The sequence below is a fragment of the Notolepis coatsorum genome, assembly GCF_963971535.1.
Source record: "Notolepis coatsorum genome assembly, chromosome: 11".
Taxonomy (NCBI): domain Eukaryota; kingdom Metazoa; phylum Chordata; class Actinopteri; order Aulopiformes; family Paralepididae; genus Notolepis; species Notolepis coatsorum.
Genome location: NC_140175.1, coordinates 83247437 through 83266618, shown reverse-complemented (window position 1 = coordinate 83266618; position 19182 = coordinate 83247437). Strand labels below are relative to the sequence as shown.

The 19182-nt window shown below is 46.8% G+C and overlaps 1 protein-coding gene across 1 annotated transcript in view; it reads right to left on the bottom strand.

The window, feature by feature from the left end:
* The window catches only part of LOC311237168 (patatin-like phospholipase domain-containing protein 7), a 147796-nt gene that overhangs the window by 108776 nt on the left and 19838 nt on the right, over positions 1-19182 (bottom strand). Inside the window, exons 8-9 of the mRNA XM_084324977.1 lie at positions 15141-15300; positions 8851-8931 (exon numbers count right to left, since the gene is read on the bottom strand). Coding sequence (XP_084181103.1) covers positions 8851-8931; positions 15141-15300 — 241 coding nt within the window. The remainder of the gene's footprint in view (positions 1-8850; positions 8932-15140; positions 15301-19182) is intronic.

The following is a 19182-nucleotide window of genomic DNA, read 5'->3' as shown; positions in this document are numbered from 1 at the left end:
CAAACGATATACAAATACTATTAAATATATATCCATAAATAAATATATATATTCGGTTTAATCTGATCCTTCACAACAGCCGCCCCCTAATTAGTCCCACCTAATTAGCTGAGCAGAGACAGATTAACTGCACTGTCCACTACTCAATGTCCGCTGTAAGGGTCAGTCAACTCACAAAGTCATAGGGTCATGGTCGTCATCAATAGTATCAGGGAGCCTTGGCAGTTCTATTAGCCTCGCCACGGGTCGGGTGTAAGTCCGTCCTTGGACGAGCACTTCAGCTGCTCGGACCTTTCCATCGGCACCGGTGATCACTTTGCTTACGCGGCCAGCCGGCCACATAGCTCTGGGTAGTGACTGGTCGATGATCATGACGACTGTTCCTTCTGTCAAATTGTCTCTCTCTTTTACCCACTTCTGGCGGGTCTGTAGAGACGGTAGGTAGTGGAGTAGGAAGCTGTTCCAAAACTTATCAGCCAGTACTTGACTGTACCTCCACATTCTTCGGCCGTTCGCTTCTTCAGGCCTGTACATTGTCTGTGGTAGCGCGGGGTCCAGCCGCTCCATCAAGAGTGTGTTGGGGGTGACTGGGTCGACATCTGCTACATCACTGGAGACGTAGCCGAGGGGCTTGGAGTTCAATACTCCCTCGATCTCCGTGAGGACTGTCATTAGGACTTCTTCCGCCACAGTCTGGGCCCCAAGCACGGCGTACAGGGCTGTCTTTATGGAACGTACTTCTCGTTCCCAGGTTCCACCGAAGTGAGGTGCGTTCGGGGGATTAAACTGGAAGTCAATCTGGGATGGAGCGAGGTGGGTCTTAAGTTCTGGGCCCATAGCTTGGAAGCTCTCTCTCAGCTCTCTTTCTCCGCCTTTGAAGTTTGTCCCGTGATCGGACAACAATGTAGCCGGTTTTCCTTTCCGTGATGTGAATCTTCGGAAGGCCATAAGGAATGAGTCTGTGCTCATGGTTGGAAGGAGTTCGATATGTATCGCTCTGGTGGTCATGCATTTGAATACAATACCCCACCGCTTCTCGGTTCCTCTTCCTCTCTTTATATACAGCGGGCCAAAACAGTCCATACCGGTGGAGTGGAAGGGCTTGTCGCCGAGTCGGAGGCGACAGGGAGGTAGGTCAGCCATCCGGGGTATACTGGGCTGCGCGCGCCACTTACGGCAGTCTAGACAGGTTCGCTGGAAGCGCCGCACTGCTTCTCTCCCTTGCAGTATCCAATAACGACGTCTGATCTCCGCGAAGACTCTCTCTGCCCCTGCGTGGTGCACATCCTCGTCGTATTTCTTTATGATCAGCTCTGTGACCTTGTGTCGGCTGTTCAAGACTATCGGGTACTTAACGTCATCCGGTAGGTCTGGGGCTCTCCGCAGACGACCACCCACTCTGATGAGATTATGGGCGTCGCTCTCGGGGGCCAGGTGAAGCAGTCTGCTGTCTGATGGGACGGGCTTTGCTCCCTGTAGACAAGCTAGCTCATCGGGGAACGAGTCTCTCTGGGCTCGTTGTAGTAGAAGGAGTTCTGCTTCTTCGTAGTCAGCTGCTGAAATGTCAGTTGTGGGCTGAACCTCTGGGTGGTGCCACAGAAATGTCTTTAGCTGCGCACCCTCTAGGGTGAGGCAATCGTCTAGAACCGGGTCTGTGGGGACGAGTGTGTGTGTCAACCCACAGAACATAGGTTTCTTGTTCTCTGCCTCCTCTTTGCTCGCCTCCCGTGGGGTGGGTGTAGGCCACTCTTCTTCGAGGAGCTTGAGGAACTCTGGCCCGTCACTGTAGAGGTTGGGACGGGTGAGGTCATCCAGGGACATTCCCCGGGTGATGACGTCAGCTGGGTTGTGTTTGGTGTCCACATACCGCCAGCTGGTTACTTCTGTTAACTCTTGAATCTCGGTGACTCTGACTCCCACGAAGACCTTGTATCTGCACGAATCAGACCGGATCCATGTGAGTACGGTCGTGGAGTCTGACCACAAGATTGTTCTTTGCACCGGAATGGTGAGTTCACGTTGGATTAACGTGGCGAGCTGCGCTCCTGCTAGGGCTGCGCAGAGCTCTAGGCGCGGGATAGATTGTTGCTTGCGTGGGGCTATTCTTGAGCGAGCCAGGATGAAAGCAGTATGTATTTCTCCTCCCTCCTCTTGGGCACGCAAGTAAGCCACCGAACCGTAGGCTACTTCGGAGGCGTCGCTGAATACGTGCAGGTCGATCTTGCATGTCTCTGGCCTCACTGTGGGTGGGAAGTAGCTGCGGCGTATATTAACACCGGGGAGTGAGCGGAGTTCCGTCTCCCACTCTCTCCATGTGGATGCAAGGTGTTCGGGTATGGGATCGTCCCAGCCCTGGTCTTTGTCCCATAGCGCTCTTACAATCATCTTTGCCCGGGTGGTGTAAGGTAGAATACATCCCAACGGGTCATATTGTCTGGCGAGTGTTCTGTATACACTCCGTCTGGTGGTCGGTATTGCCGTCGACCTTCCCTGCTCCTTGATCAGGGGTTTGTGTCTATAATGGAGCGAGTCTGTTTTGAAGCGCCAGACTAGTCCTAGTGTCATTTCTTGGGCTTCTCCTGGGATGGTCGCCATCCAAGTATCGCTGCTCGCGGCCTTGTCCTCGGGGGAGAGGCGGCGCAGTACTTGCGGGTCGCTGCTGGCCCACTGCCTGAGATCAAAGCCGCCTTTGATCAGGGAGGCGCGGAGCTTGAGTAGGAGAGCCTCGGCTTCTTCTGGCATCGAGACGCTTTGTAAACAGTTGTCCACGTAGAAACTATTTGTCACACTTTGTTGGACCTCTTCATCTGCTGCTGGGTCCTCTGCGACGTGCTTTTGCAGTGCAAACGTAGCACAGCATGGGCTGCATGTGGTTCCGAAAGGGAGGACTTCCCATTGATAGATGGTTGGGTGCTCATCTCCGATCCTCTCTCTCCATAGGAACCGCAGCAGGGGCTTGTCCTCCTCCACTAGCCTCACCTGCAGGAACATCCCTTTGATGTCGCCGCTGATAGCCACCTTGTCCTGGCGGAAGCGTAGTAGCACGCCTAGTAGGGAGGGGCCGAGTGTTGGGCCGGCCAAGAGTTCTTTATTCAGATTTTGTGATCCGATCTGGTAGCTGCAGTTAAACACAATGCGATCCTTGCCGTTGTGGTGGACCTTGTGGTGCGGCACGTACCATGATTCGGTCGTCTGATCGGCCTCTTTAATGTCAATTTTCTTTATGTGTCCCGCTGTGATTAATTTGTTAATCTCAGCGCGGTACACAGCTTCTTGAGCGGGGTCTTTGGCTAGGCGCCGCTCTGTGTTCAATAGATACCGCTCCGTCGCCTCTTCTGTAGCACGAAAGGTGGGCATTCCCTCTCGCCCCAGGAGTGGAGTTGCGCATCTCATCACTCCGCCGACGTTGACTCTCCCCGTCCCGTGCTCGAGGAGGGCTACAGTGCAGACATCCTCCTTAGAACGAATGTCCCTCCTTTCGTTCCCAAAGGGCATTGTCTCCAGTGTCCATAGCCTCTCCACATGCTGCAGGAGTGTGGTGTCTCCCTCCGTCGCTCTGGAGTGGAGGCAGCCAGTGGCTGCTGTTCGGTTAAGAGACTTGGCGAGGGGGCCTTGTAACGTCCATCCTAGGCGGGTCTCGACTGCTGCAGGACAACCTCTGGGTCCTGTATGGACCCGGTCTATCGGGACTATGAGGTCTGCATGGTCGGAGCCTATCAGCAGGGTCGGGGTGGCGCCGTCTATGAGCGGGATAGGAAGTTGACGCAGGTGCACATATTTCTCCATCAGCTTGGCGATGGGGTAGGTGTACTGCGATAGTCCTATTTCTTGGCTGGTGAAAGCATTAGTAATCCTGTACCGTCTCTCTGGCTGCCCGCTTGCTGCGATAGTGAAGGAGACATTCTCGCCCTTTATCGTCTTTAGATCTCGTCTTATTGTCCGAATAGTCATCTGGTTCTCGCTCCCCCGTAGCCCCAGCTGGGCCGCAGCGGACGCGAGGAGAAGGGTCCTCTCTGACCCGTCATCAAGGACGGCGTAAGTGTCCATGATCTTGTCTTGGTAACTCAGGGTTACACGGACCACCTTTAAGAGCACCTGGGCGCTGCTGCTGCTAGCGGGGTCAATGTACATAACACTTGCCTTTGTGCTGTTGGATGGTGCAGGCTTTCTTTTGTTACTGTCGTGTAGGACATCCAGATGGGCTCCGTCACACCGACTACACTTCTTCTTTAGGCGGCACTCGGCTGCCATGTGACTGCGCGCACATCGGTAACAGCGCCTGTTGGACTTTATCCAGTGACTTACTTCTTCAGCGGTCATCTTCTTGAACTGGTCACATTGTGACAACCAGTGTTCCTTCTCGCAGTACGGGCACACCATCTTCCACTTCTCTTTCGTCGAGGGGGTACTGTGGTTCTTGCTGCTCGGTACTGATTCTGATTGGTGCATGACAGTCACCGATCTTCGGCCATCGTTTACTCTCCTAGGTCCCTCTCTGGAGCTTGGCGTGCTCCGCACGAACGTATCCAGCCGTAGGCTGCTGACTTCTCTCGCCAGGAAGTCGGCTAAATCTAGGAGGGATGGCTCGGGACCGTTAGGATCACGGTGGTCTCTTTGCCGCCTGAAGCGCTCCTGTCGGGCGGGCGGCAGCTTCTCTAAAATCCTCTCGACGTTCGAGTTTGCGTATAGTTCGTGCATACCCTTTTCTTGTTGCGCCCCCAGCATCCCTACCAGGGATTGTACTTTTATAGACAGGTCGTCTAGTGAGCGATTGTCTGTTGCTGGGGGTAGGCGATCAATATGCCTTATCTCCTGTATTACGTAATCCCATATACGTCCATATCTCTGGTCCAGCGCTGCTAGAGCCGCGGTGTATGGGGTCGTAGAGGTGGCATAGGCCAGCGCTATGTTGTGCGCTCGGGGCACTTTCAGGTGCTTCAATAATATTGCATACTTGTGGCGTTCATCAGCGACATCCACCATCATTGTCTCTAAGCACATCCGGAGCTCCGTGTACTGTGCTCGATTCTCATGGGTGAAGTCTGGAAACGTCGGTGTGCCAATGTATGACGCCATGGATGGCTGGCACATCGGTGAGCGTTGGGAGAGAGGCCTCCTGGGCGAGTCTCTTCTTACGCCTCTCGGTGGGCTGGTACTGGCAGGGTACCATGGCCCACTGGTCCAGGTGCTATTCCTCGGGACTGGTCGTGCGTCATGCTCACCCGTGCGTCGAGTCGGGGGTCTGTAGCGCAGAGCCGCGGGGGTATAGCCTGGGCTGTACTGGACCTCCTGGTCCTGTGGAGTAATGTGCTGCTGTCGGGCTTGACTCTCCTCTTCTCCCTCTTCTTCTTCTGCCAGGTCATCTAGATCCTGTAGTCGTTTATTTAGCCTCTCCGCCGTGTCCGCCGTTCCTTCCTTGTAGCTGGGTCTCACTTGGACCGGTCGGGGAAGGAGTTCGGAGGGGGGTGTAGACTCTCTCTGGTGGTCGAGTTCAAGGTCGCCTAATCGGTTAGGGGAGGGTGCCCTTGACGTGTGTCTTGACGAGGCTCTGGAACCCCTTGTGGAGGGAGGGGGTGTTGCCCTGGTGATCAGCTGCTCCATTAGCTGCGCTTGTAGTCTGTCGCGCTCGGCTTGTAGTCTGTCGCGCTCGCCCTGTAGTCTGTCGCGCTCGGCTTCGCGCTGGATGAGAGCGATGTCGCGCTCTGCTTCTCTTTGGGCACCGTCAGCGGCACGCTGGGTGTCGGACCGGTCTCTTGCCATATTCTCTTCCGTCTGAAGGCGTCTCATCTCCAACGCCTGTGACAGCATCCTCTCCGCCTCGCTGGGGGAAGACGCTTGTAGAGGTGAGCCGCTCCTGGCTGTACTCGTTGGGGAGTCCTGGAGCTCTATCTCCTCGGCGCTCTCCTCATCTTGTTCCGTGCAGAGTTCCACCTCTGGAGGGTTGTCTTCCTCCCGGAGCTCTGGGGGGACTACTTCTTCGGTATTGGCGGGGGGTAAAGTCGTGTCAGTTCCTTCCTGGTCCCCACCGTGAGCTTGGTCAGTTACATTAGAACCCACTAGGGCCTCTGTGGTCGGGGTATCCTGGTTGATAGGGTTGTTGGACATAATTTTACTTTCTACTTTTACTGCGTTTACTGTTTGTAGAAGGCTAGGTAGTTTACTGACAGCGTAATCCTCTAAGTACTGAGGTGGCTGTCGTCTACGTTGCGGGCGTTCTACTTTAGGAGGACCGTTTCGTGGAGTGTTCATCATAGGCCATTTCAATATTAATACCACTATATTAATATTACACTGATTACCCTCCGGCTCGAAGGACCAATTGTAACTGAGGGGTACAATTCCCTGACTGTATTGATAAGTATGGTATCATTAAACCACTACCGCTTTATGTACTTTAATTACTGGCCATACAGTACACGATATCTAAGTATGATGAACACTTTCCCACATATGAAATCAGGTCCACACAAAGGTAATAGTCAAATATTTAATATATAGCAAAAGGTACATATAATAATTACTTATTACATTTATGATTTGAATTGAATGCTCTTGTAAGGCAAATGAATACTCGTATGCAAATCAACACTGAATGTCCAATCTCTGGTTACACAGGAAGCAAGTATACAACCTGGCTCTTAGGGGATTATAGCGATGGTCACTTAATGATTATAGCTGGATAATATACTGAAGGGGTCCCGCCGGTTGTAAGCCAGTAGGGGGGGTAGGAGAGCCGTCGGCTGTATCCCGTCTGGTCAACGATCTCCAGGGAGAATTCAGGTACAGAAAACAGTGCCCGTGGAACCTTGATCCACAGATGAATACACTTGGGCTCTCTTGTAGACGATAGCTGTAGCTGTCGCTGTCGGTCCACAACGAAGAAGAAGCGAGGCGACCTCAGTCTGGTCTGAGCGCCGTCTCACCTTGGCTCCTCTCGGGGTAAATCCAACACTCACCGGTGTTGGCGATTATCCGCTCCACAAATCAAAGCACCAAAGCAAATAGATATTCCATGCCGTATAGGGCTCAGCAGTCGTCGGGGTAGGTAATCCAATGTGCAGGTCCACTCGTCCTCGCCCAGAACTCCTCGGATGAAAGCACCACGCGTGGTCTGCCCAGCCTGGTTAAGACTCTAGATAACGCGAGGAAACGATGGGGGTGCTGCTCACTTTAGAACTCTAACCGAACGATGCACCATACATAATAGACTATTATTACTTAATAGAAATACGGTGCCAAACTCTGGCAATTCAGCTATTAATTCGCACGAGGTCTCACTGCTATTCTAAGGCCAAACAGGCCGTACTACACCGCACGCGGTATCGTGGGGTGAGGCTTCACGTCTTGTTACTTAGTTGGGTAGAAGGGTAAAGGACTAAGAGGAATTCTACATTTCTTGCGCCATATTTATATGCACAGTGGACAAGTAGTGCCGCTCTGCTTTCGGTAGCCGTATTCCTGCGCGGAGCTGAGGCTAGTAAAGGCATGTCTCGTCGGTACCTTTGAACTTGAACGCCAGGGGCTTGTCCCTGGCGCCTGGTCCTTTTGTCCAATAAGAGAATGAACTATTATGGGCTGTAGTAGAATAAAGGGATATTCAGTGTATATGTACAAGGAATATACAAGGGATATCAAACGATATACAAATACTATTAAATATATATCCATAAATAAATATATATATTCGGTTTAATCTGATCCTTCACAACACTATTATACTGCACTATTTCTCTGTGATTGACATTGCACTATTTCTCTGTTTTATTCCCCATGTTTTTATTCTCTTTTATTTTATATATCCGAGGCTGGACATCCGTACTAGTCAATTACTGAAAGGCTTTGTCTTTGTGTCTTCATTATTTATTATTATTCCCTCCATTTTATTCTCTTATTACTTTATTTTATTATACATAACTGTACCGTCTATTCTACTCTACTATTTTATTGCACTGCACTATTTTACTCTGTCTATTGCTTTTTATTACAGGTTTGAAACTGTCAGGTATTAAACTGGGTGGGTATCAAGCAAGAAAGACTGTCAGGCTTTAAACTGTGCAAGACCCAGGCCTAGAACCACGCCCTGAGAGAGGGAACTGTGCCCTGAGAGAGGGAACTGCGCCCTGAGAGGGTGGTTTGCCCTTAGTGGGAGGTACGAAGGGTCAAAGTGTGGGTATCAAACAAGAGGGAAGACTGTCAGGTTTTAAACTGTGGATACCAAACAGAAAGTAAAGAGGACTTTGAACTGTTAAACAGTAATCCAGAACAATTGTATTGCACTGTAAAAAAAAAATATTTTATAGTATGTCTGCACTTTATGTGCTCATTTCAACTGTGATTATATATGTATGTTATGTATATATGAAAGAAGGGTGGGAGGGCAGGGAGGGATATAACAGAAATGGCTGAATGGAGGTGTGGATAAAAGGTGGTTGGCTACAGAAAGATAGATGGATGAGTGGTGATACAGAGAGCAGAGGGAGAGAAGAGAAGAGGGCAAGAGGAAAGATATGGATAATGATGCAGAAAGAAAGAGGGAGGGATAGAGGCAAAGGGGAGAGATACGATAACAGAGCAAAGGGCGAGTGAGGACAGAGAGAGAGAGAGAGACAGGCAGAGGAGAGGAGAGATATGGAAAGGAGAAGAGGAGGAAAAGAGAGAGATGGAGACAAAGAATGACCAGAGAGGAGGGTGAAAGAGAGAGAGGACATATGCATGCATGGGGCAGATGGAGAGATGAGATAGAGAGCTCATTGAAATGATGTCCAGAGAGAGGGAGAAAGAGATAGAGACAGAGGCAGGACAAAGATACAAAGTCAAAGGGATAGACAGAGGAGGAGACGCGGAGCTCACAGTGATAATGTCCAGAATGCTGAGCAGGCTGTGGACACTGTCCCCTGGCAGCACGTCCTTCACCACCGGCTCTGTTCCATCCTAACACACACACAAATTACTGATTTATGTCCATATTAAAATACATGCAGATTCAGATTCCTTTATTTAGCCATTTGTATAAACACATAGGTAATTGTTGCGGCATTTACAGTGTATGCATTTTTCTTAAATTTTTTTCACAATAACAGACACAGAACAAAAACAGTGCAGTGGAGGATTAATAATATAAATACATATATATATATAAAGTGATGTGCGAGTTCCAGTTAGACCAGTGCAGCATTTTGCCAGTGTCATTGTGCCAGTGTCACTTGGGGGCGGGAGGGGGGGGGGGGGGGCTCATTCTGTGTCAGGCTTTCACAGCCTTCCAGAGGGGAGCAGGGTGAAGAGGCTGTGGCCGGGGTAGGAGGGGACATAAACATAAACGTCATGTTGGTACAAACAATAGAAAAATACAATTTCCAAGTGGCCCCAGAACACAGAATAGGCTCACATTTCACACTGAAGGAGAAATGATAAGTACATCTCTGGTAAACACTAGATTTAAAGTAGATATAGATAACTTTTCTTATGTAGAATATTCTTTTTTTGAAATTATAAATAATACATCCATTTAGAAAGGTGTGGAATAGTGCGGTTAGGTGGCGTAGCGGAGATTGCGTTAGTCACCAACCCCGGAGCTGTGAGCTGGTTTCGCCTGTTCGAATCCAGCTCACAGCTCCGGGGTTGTCATCAGCTTGGCTGGCCGTTCACACTAATACAATTGGCTGTATTAGAGGGTGGGAGAAGCTGGCGGGGTGGGTCCGGGTCGTTGTAAAAAGCGACTCCTACAGTTCGGTCGGGGCGCCTGCTAAGCGCGGATAGGACCTGAGTGGGATAGTGTGATCCTTCCACACGCTATGCCCTCTCAGGGAGGATCCGCGCTGCCAGGTGAAAAGAAGCGGTTGATTGGCTGGACGTGTGTCGGAGGAAGCACGTGATAGCCTCCACTCTCCCAGATGATCTGACTGTGGGGGGTAAGTGTGCAGCGACCAGGAAGGGGACTGGGAATTTGCATATGACTAACATTGGGATGGGAGAAAATCGGAGGAAAAATGGAGGGGGAAAAATATATTAAAAAAAAAAAAAAAAAAAAAAAAAAAAAAAGGTGTGGAATAAAATTATTGCTTTTCCCCCCCAAAAGATTATTGATAATGAATTCATAATTTTTTTTTAATGTTGGCAGGTCCAAAATGTATGTTGTTGTTTACATGTTACATGTATCCCCTCCTTACTTCCCCATTTCCCCAGGTGGAATGTACCCGATTAGATAAACGACATGATGGTGCTCTAGAGCGACATCTGGTGGATGTTATATATAGCACCTTTAAAATAATGTTCTGCATTATTGCATGTAGAAAACACAATTTTACTCATTTGCAGATTAAAAGAGTAATAAAACACTAGATCATGTTTTTAAAGCTAGAAATGTGTTTATATGACTTCTATATTAGTGAAACTTATTCATCCTGGCCGTTGGTTCAACATTTCTAGGATAACCAGGGTTGGGCATCGAAAATCTTCAAAGTTCAGATTCCAAAGGAATCATTTTAGATTCTGATGATCGGTTCCCATCATTCAATAAATTTCACTCGGACTGGTTTCAATTTCCGCCTGCACTCCATCCTGGACCTGGATGACTACTAACATGACTAAACACCTTCACCTGCATGGTGTACAAATCAACGAGTGTACGTTACCGCGTTTGACGCGTTGCACCGGTTAAAATTTAATTAAATAACATATTTAATTATTCAAAGTTAATGCAAAATTATTTTAACACCACAATTTTTTTATCGCGAGATTAACTCAGGTGTATTATTGATACTATGTTTGTTTCTGACTCAAAGTGTGTGTGTGAGAGAGAGAGAGAGAGAGAGAGAGAGAGAGAGAGAGAGAGAGAGAGAGAGAGAGAGAGAGAGAGAGAGAGAGAGAGAGAGAGAGAGAGAGAGAGAGAGAGATGAGGAAGGGGCAAAAGATCTGAGAGTGTGTGTGTGAGAGAGAGGCGGGGGTGCGAGTCCTCAGCCCTTGTGTGGGTGAATGTAACAAGTTCCTAACTTTTTCTTTCCCCTATTATTTCATGCACACTTTATTCATTGTTTTAAATTATTATTTTCTTTTAACTCTCTCTGCCAGCTATTATCCTCATCATGTAGTAAATGTGCCACGCTTTATACTGTATAGGCATTTTCACTATATTCTATATTATAGCTATGGAAACAATACTATGGCTCATTTGACAGTAACTATCCCTCGTTCAACATGTGAAAAATAATAAAAAATGTCACGTATACGCTAAAAGCGTTCGCGTTGCTCGCCTGGACATGCTACCGTTTCCAAATCAAAGGTATATAATAGGTATTATGTTTCATCATGAATGCATGCATCAAAGGGGGGGGGGGGGTTTGATGCTCTGATAGTCATCAACGGCATTCGTTATGAATACTACATACGTTGATCGACTGGATCAATATGAAATCATTGTAGGATCAAGGTGGAAGTGACGTCAGATAATCCTTACCTTTGATCGGGGTTATTCCAAAAAGAATATTCCAATTGTCTGATCGGGATTTCCAGTATTGATCCATCGGGTCCCCGACATAATCTGGCACAACACATGCATCGAGGGGCCATGGACACGTTCCAATGTGATCGGGTGAACCGCTAGACTTGCGTGGACCAAAATTCTCCGCCCGGACGAGATTAGATGTGACACACAGTCTGGAACAGGGTTTCAAAGGGTAGGCGATAGAGGTCCGTGACACGGAATAGAATATTAAAAAAAAAAAAAAAAAAAAAAGGAAAACGGACCAAATAACGTATATATACGTGATTGGCGTTCAACGGTTGGCGAGCAAAAGCGTATATATACATGGATGGCGCAGATTGAGTTAAGTTATTATTTTGTTTGTTTTGAATTGTATGCAAATTTGCAATGCATGAGGGTCATCCTTTTGTGTTAAATGGCTGCTTAACCCTTTGAGTGCCAGCGACGACATAACTCGTTTTATCACCCCCCCCCCAGTGAGTGCCGACGACGACAAATGTAGTTTAATTTTTTTATTAGCGATCTGAATTCATATTTCATCAACAGAGTCTCCCGTTGGTACAGCAGACCCTCTAGGAGCTCAGATGGGAAAAAAGCGCCCCCTATCGTCTATCCCTGTGTAACTGCAGGTCAGTCGATTAGACTGACCTGGGATCTGTAGATCTGTAGAGGTGGAGCCAACTGGCTCCATTGTGCTGGCGAGGCGTCTGATCAAGAGGGATCTGATCGCGAGACGGAAAGCAGCATGGAATATATATTTACAGCAGCCAATAATCAATCAATAAGCGTGATCGATATTTGGAATGGCGATCAGGAATTGGAATAATCTTTTTGGAGAACATCTGAACTAAGGTAAGGAGTCTATGTTACCAGTCTTGGGGTAATCGGAGTTGTATTCACTGAGATAACAATGTGTCCCCTGTGTATGTATGTGTGTGTGTGGCTGTGTGTGATCTTGAGGAAACGAGAGAATAGATTTCTCAGCTATAGTGTGCATAAGTACACATATACTATCAATAATCTAGCGTTTATTTGAAAACGATTCATAAATAGGCCGACAAATGACAATGTGTCTAGTGTATTCGAGAATATTCCAATAAATGCCGTTTATGGGGGAATGTTTCAATTTTCCGAATTTTTTTTAGAGAACGATAGCTTTTCGAAATGCTATAAAAAGGATATGAACAGATTAAAAAACAACCCGTTTCGACAATGTTGACTGCAAACAAGTCATTGATAAGCGACGGGCAGATTAAACACAGCCATAATTTAAAACATAGATTAGGCGTTTTTAACACTAACATTGAAGTGGGTGGTGGCATTCAACGGGGTAAATCAACGTTAATCAAAGGCACTGAAAGTGTTAAACAAAAAAGATGGTTAGTAATCATTACTATGTAATGTTACAGTTAGTAAAGGTATGCCCATCTGCTATTTTTATAAAAAAAATTACAATGCAGTTTGCACATTTTAGTTACAGTACTTGAAGATTCTGGACAGTATTTCTCATTGTGGCAATAAATAAACATGAATTTTTTTGCATAAAGCAAGCATTTGTCGACTATCATGTTGATAAGAGTATTAAAACTTGAAAAAGATCAGTTTAAGGTAGATTTAGAACAGATAAGAAATATGTGATTAATTTGCAATTAATCCCGAGTTAACTATGGACAATCATGCAATTAATCAGATTAAATATTTTAATCGATTGACAGCCTTATATATATATATATATATAAATTACCCGTTTTGACCCTGCCCCGCAAAGGACCTGAATTGACATTTACATTTAGTCATTTAGCTGACGCTTTTATCCAAAGCGATTTACAAGTTCTGTACGACAAGTCATCAGGAAGGGCACAACTCTCAGCTGAGTAACAATGTTCATCAAAGTGTTGAGTGCTACAGTGTAGGTTAGTTTATTAGGACAAGTGCATGACAGTAAGGTTAGTTAGGGTTAGATTTTTGTATTTTTAATTTTATTTTTAGATAATGGTTGAAGAAGTGCGTCTTTAGTCGACGGCGAAAGATTGGATGGGTTTCGGCTGTCCTAACTGGGGTGGGTAGTTCATTCCACCATTGTGGGGCAAGGACTGAGAATAGGAGACTTCTCTTTGATGACCCTCCCGGAGCTCGGATAGGAGTAGGTCTGAGGCAGCCAGAAGATGCAGAGTGTAGGGGTCTTGAGGGTGTGTAGTTAGAGACCATTGACCGGAAGTAGGCGGGAGCGGTTCCCTTTGCCGCACGGTATGACAGGTCGAGGGCCTTGAAGCGGATTCGTGCAGCAATTCGTGCAGGTCCCTAAGAAGTGGGGTGACATGGGCCGACTTCAGTAGGTTTGAGATCAGGCGGGCTGCTGCGTTCTGAATGAGTTGAAGAGGCTTGGTGGCAGTGGCCGGGAGGCCAGCAAGCAGTGCGTTGCAGTAGTTGAAGCGGGAGATGACTGTTGATTGGACGAGGAGTTGGGTGGCTTCTTTTGTCAGGAAGGGGCGGATCCTTCGGACGTTGCTCAAGAGGAATCTGCAGGTTCTGGTTTGAATGAATGAATTGAGAATCGTTAAGAACCCGAATCGAAAAGCCTTTCTATCTTTTCCTCCCGTGCTACCCTACTGTCAGTCTGGGGAGGGTGTAGATTACCACATGCCTCCTCAGATACATGTGGAGTCGCCAGCCGCTTCTTTTCACCCGACAGCAAGGAGAGCGTAACTTGTGTGGAGGTTCACGCCATCTCCCCCAGATCCCCTCCCTGCTGAACAGGCGCCCCGACCGACCAGTATGAGTCACTGTTTGTAATGACCAGGACTCGTACCCCACCGGCTTCCCACCCGCGAACACTGCTAATTGTGTTCATAGGGACGACTGACCAAGCCAGAGGTAACGCTGACAGCTGGATTAGAACCTAGACCTCTACGCTACCCAGCCACGCCTAACATCTAAGCTATTTGACATTGTTAAGTGACATGAAGGAATTTTCCAGGGGAAAAAACTAAACTTTTTTTGTGGCCGTCTTAAAAGGATGGTTGAACGCCTCGATGGTCAGTCTGTGTAGTGAACGTCCCAGTTGTTCTTCCATCACGTTATTCAAATGAAGACGTAAATATAGTCCATTTTGACCATTTAGCAGTTTCTCTCCGACTTGGACATTAGTACACGGACCACGGTGGAAAGCTGCTGGTCCCCGACTAGCGTGGCTTCACATTACAGTCAGGGATGAGCAAGGTTGAAAGGCTCGAGACAAAATTATGCACAGAACTATCATCATGAACCCACATGGGCACAGTATTTTAGTTTCTGTTGTCATTTATTAATAAGCCGCAGAAGAGGTAAAATCCCAATTTTACTCGTTTGACATAATGCCACTTGCCAAGTGTAGGCAGGGTCTTTCTGGACATCATGTCAAACAAGTAAAATTGGGATTACATGCTTTGGGCCATGTAAAAGCGCCATGTAAAAGTAAATGGCCATGATTTTAAATGTCCAAGCTGAATGATTTCAATCAGGTTGAGGAAATATAGTCCATGAAACAGCAGTGTCTTCCCACAGGTTCTTAGGTTAGTAGTGGTGGTCTCGTGGCAGACTTGTTACTGTATCTATTTGGCAAGTGTCTCTCCCTGGGTAAACGAAGGTCAACAGAAATAAATAAATAATAAAACAAACATACATTCTCATGGATGCAGAGTTCCAGCCGTCCATCCTGGACCACGTAGATGCTGTCATCGTCGTCTCCGGGGCGGAACAGCCCCTCCCCCTCCTGTAGCTCTATGAACACCATGTGACGACACAGCTCCAGGAACAAGGGCTTCTCAAAGTGACCCAGCACCCTGCCGGACACACACACGTACACATTTACTCACTCTCGCACACACAAATGTACTCACTCATACACTAGGGCTGAGTGATTAATCCAGTTTAAATTTAAAATTGTGATTTTGGCTTCCAACTGTCATGAAAACAAGATAATCGGGATAAACCGATTATTGTGCCGCATGCCGTGTTGCGCTCATTTTGTCTTGTGTTGTAAATGCAGCACACCCTTCCTTCACAGCAGTGCTGCGAGAGTTCTCAACTCACTAACGTTACGTTCGTTTCTCCGTCTCCCTCAACTCTCTGCTCCTTGCTCACACACTCCAAGATATTTACAGTTGCTGACTGTAGAATCTATGCCATTAACGTTATCCTATGCATATATTTCACAACATACTGACACACAATAACTTAACATTTAGCAGCTGTGGTGGAACCGGATCAATCAGTCATGTGCATGGATCAATATAAATGTATTAGTAAAACACATGGATGAAATACTAGCAAGAGGTCAATGAGTGTGGCGTCTGGCCACCGAATCACACTGAAGAGGAGGAGGAGGAGCCTTTGGTTAGATCTTGAGGAGAGGAGGGGTGGGCGCCGTGGGGCCCATTGATGATGACCCAAGGTTGTGATATTTGGGCTATTGTCTCGATCAGACAAGGAATGTGTGATCGTAGAGCTAGATTCTTCCACACAGTCCACTAAAACGCCCTGTGACTGTGCCAAACCAAATCTACATTTGTGTTTACTTTAGCGCGTCTGTCCCACCTGAACTCAACAGGTGGTCAACTCCAACAGAGAACAGGATTTCCACTGTAGACGGCAAACAAACACAATGTCTTTCCCCCCGCTGTGCTCTGTCGCCATGTCTCCTGTGGGGTAACTGGCCCCACGCCGTGCATTGTTTTCTGACGGCCGCACACATCGTCGTGTATCGTCTCTTGCACAACATATTTCAGAGCAAATTGGCATCGGTAGCGTCTGCACCAGTCATGCGGTCGGTCGCACGTTCCTGTTCAAGGAGAGAACCAATAACAGGGCAAAAAGAGTATGTGGGGGAACTTTGACCCGTTCATTTGAATCTCTGAAGACAAGCAGGCATTACGCCAATTTATTTACCATGCAGAACCAGTAGGCCAATACCATAACCCAGAGAAACACCTTGAGAATACGGTCTAACAGATATTCATCATAGAAATATATGTTGCACAGTATAAATATGTATGCAATACATTGTTTGTTAATAAACTGTGCTCCTAAATTCCTTTTTGTGCTTGTGTACTCGTTGGGGAAAAAGTCGGGGTGCAGAGGCCCAATACTTAACACATTCCCCGCCAAAAACGAGTTTACTCGTTATTGGCCGCCAATACTTGTTTTTGGGATCGTTATAGTTTATTCGCTATATCTATTCATAATTCATAGCTGCAGCCTCTGGTATAGTCTTCAGACCCTGTCTGAGCTGGCAGACGGTCAACACCGCCCTCTACTGCCAGGCGGAGCTATTGCATCTCATTGAAAATGGGCTTGTGTCTTTTAGGAGGCGATCTGAGCCGGGCGGGCAGGGTTTAAATATTCAGGCGAGCCACTTCTATACAACGATGGCATCAGTAACTCCGCCCGCCCGCCCGTCATTGTGAAATGGTCGGTAGTGTGGTGCGGACCTCCAAGAGCATTATTTGGAATTGCGATAAGATATTTGGATTATCTCTTTTGCATTACATCAGATACAAGGTAAGAACATCATATATGAATTTGATAGTTGATCTGACATTTATTTCTACCCCGATCACAGCTATCTGTGTGGACCGTGTATGTCTGTTTACCGTTGGCTGCGGTGGGTGTGGGGGGGGGGGAGCGCCCCGCTACGACGGTCATTTCATGTATGGACAAGGAGACATAATAGTGATAATCTAGCGTTCATTTCAGGATGATTAGATAATCAGCCAAAAAATTACAACGTGATGACTGGATTACAGTAAAATGCATTTTTCTCGCCTTTTCCTGGAATTACTGAAAAACACCCAAACCATACTCTATTCAAAACGGTATAAAACGGAAATGTACCGATGAAAAAACAATCCGTGTCTGCAATGTTGACTAGAAGCAGCTCACAGAGACCCGACGGCGTTATTAGACCCATAGATATAATATAAGATATATTTTAAGCACTCGCAAATGTCACAGTCTAAAACTATATCCATTGAATAAAGACCTGGCAATGAATGGGATATCAGCGCCTCCTGCTGTGGCGGTCAATGTGTTAAGGGGACCCATTGTGAAAATGGCCTTTACCTGTGTTTTGCATTGTTTTTACAGAACGAGGGGTTGTCCCAACAATAAAAACATTTTAAATATTAAATACATTTAATATTTAATTAAATTAAATTAAATATGCACAATGTGCTTTTTCTGCAGTTCAGCTGTGACAAGAACCCTCCCTCTTGAAACAAGCCATTCAGAATTGCAGCAACTGTCGCCATAGTTAATAATGTGCATGTGAAGATATCTTGATCAAATGTGTACAGGACAGTATAAAGAGTCTCTTTTCTACCTAAAGTTGAACCTAAAATATCTTTGACCGCATAAAAAAAAAAAATTTGCTATGATATTGCTGGATCCTGAGTCATTTGATCTGCAACATCTAGTCTGAAAATTGGATCTGAATTTTGTTCAACGGTAGAATGCATAATCTGAGTGGGGATATCTTTCAGAAAAAAAGATAAATAAAAAGACATGATTAAAGACCTATATTAACTTTTTCATATTTCTTTTTTTTTATCTACTTTTTCTCCCATTTTTCAATTTTTCTCCCATCCCAATTTCATATCGTCCAATTCTACCCTCCCCTGTCTCGAACGCTGTTAGGCCATGCCTCCCACAGGCCGGCTGCAATGTGGACCAAGCCTTGCATCACGTGTCCCCTCCGGTACACGAGGAGGCAGCTGTCGCATCTTTTCACCTGCACAGCGCAATCTCTCAGCGGCGAGGGTCTGCGTGGGAGGGACACACCGCCCTCGTTGCTTCCTGATTCTGCTGCGCAGGCGCACCAACCGACCTGTAGGAGTCGCTGTCCACAACGTCCAATCCCCACCCACCAGCTTCCCACCCCTAACACTCCCAATTGCGTTAGTATGAACGACCAGCCAAGCTGGTAGCAATGCAGAGAGCTGGGCTCGAACCCAGCATCTCCTGCATTAGTGGCGAGCGCCTTGCCCACTGCGCCACTTAGCCGCCCAGTTCCAGGCACTCTTCATGTATAAAAAAGCTTTAATAATTTGCTTAGTTCATTTTAGAACAATTAAAAAAACACCAACATGTTTCGGCCTCTTTATCGGCCTTCTTCAGGGCATACAACTACAAAAAAGGGAAAAAAAATTAACTTGTTGAAGAGGACTAAAATAATGTTTAGGGATTGGAATCTGTATCAGCGGTGAAAAGGTTTGTCCATCCATGCTATTTACATTACCCTCAGTCTGTGTTTACGTTCAGTCCGACTGTGAAGCAGCGATGAAGCTACAGCTAGACCAGGGGTGGCCAACCCGCGGCTCGCGAGCCGCATGCGGCTCTTTGCCCGTCAATGTGCGGCTCTTCCTTCAAAAGACTACACTCACTTTTGGATGTGCCACTTCCTCCTGTCAATATGCGCCGGTTTCCGACTCAATGCCCTGAGATTTCTATAATCTTATATTTCACTAATAACAGTTAAAATAATTGGTAAACAAACGTAATGCTGAAAATATACACTTTTACTGTATATCTCGGGCTTAAGAGGTTAACCCTGTGAGGCCCAAATTTAAAAGACATTAGCAACTTCAGAGGCCAGAGGGTGGGACATATAAACACATTTACTATCAAATAGCATTGCGAGGCTGAACAACAGGACCAATTGACTATAC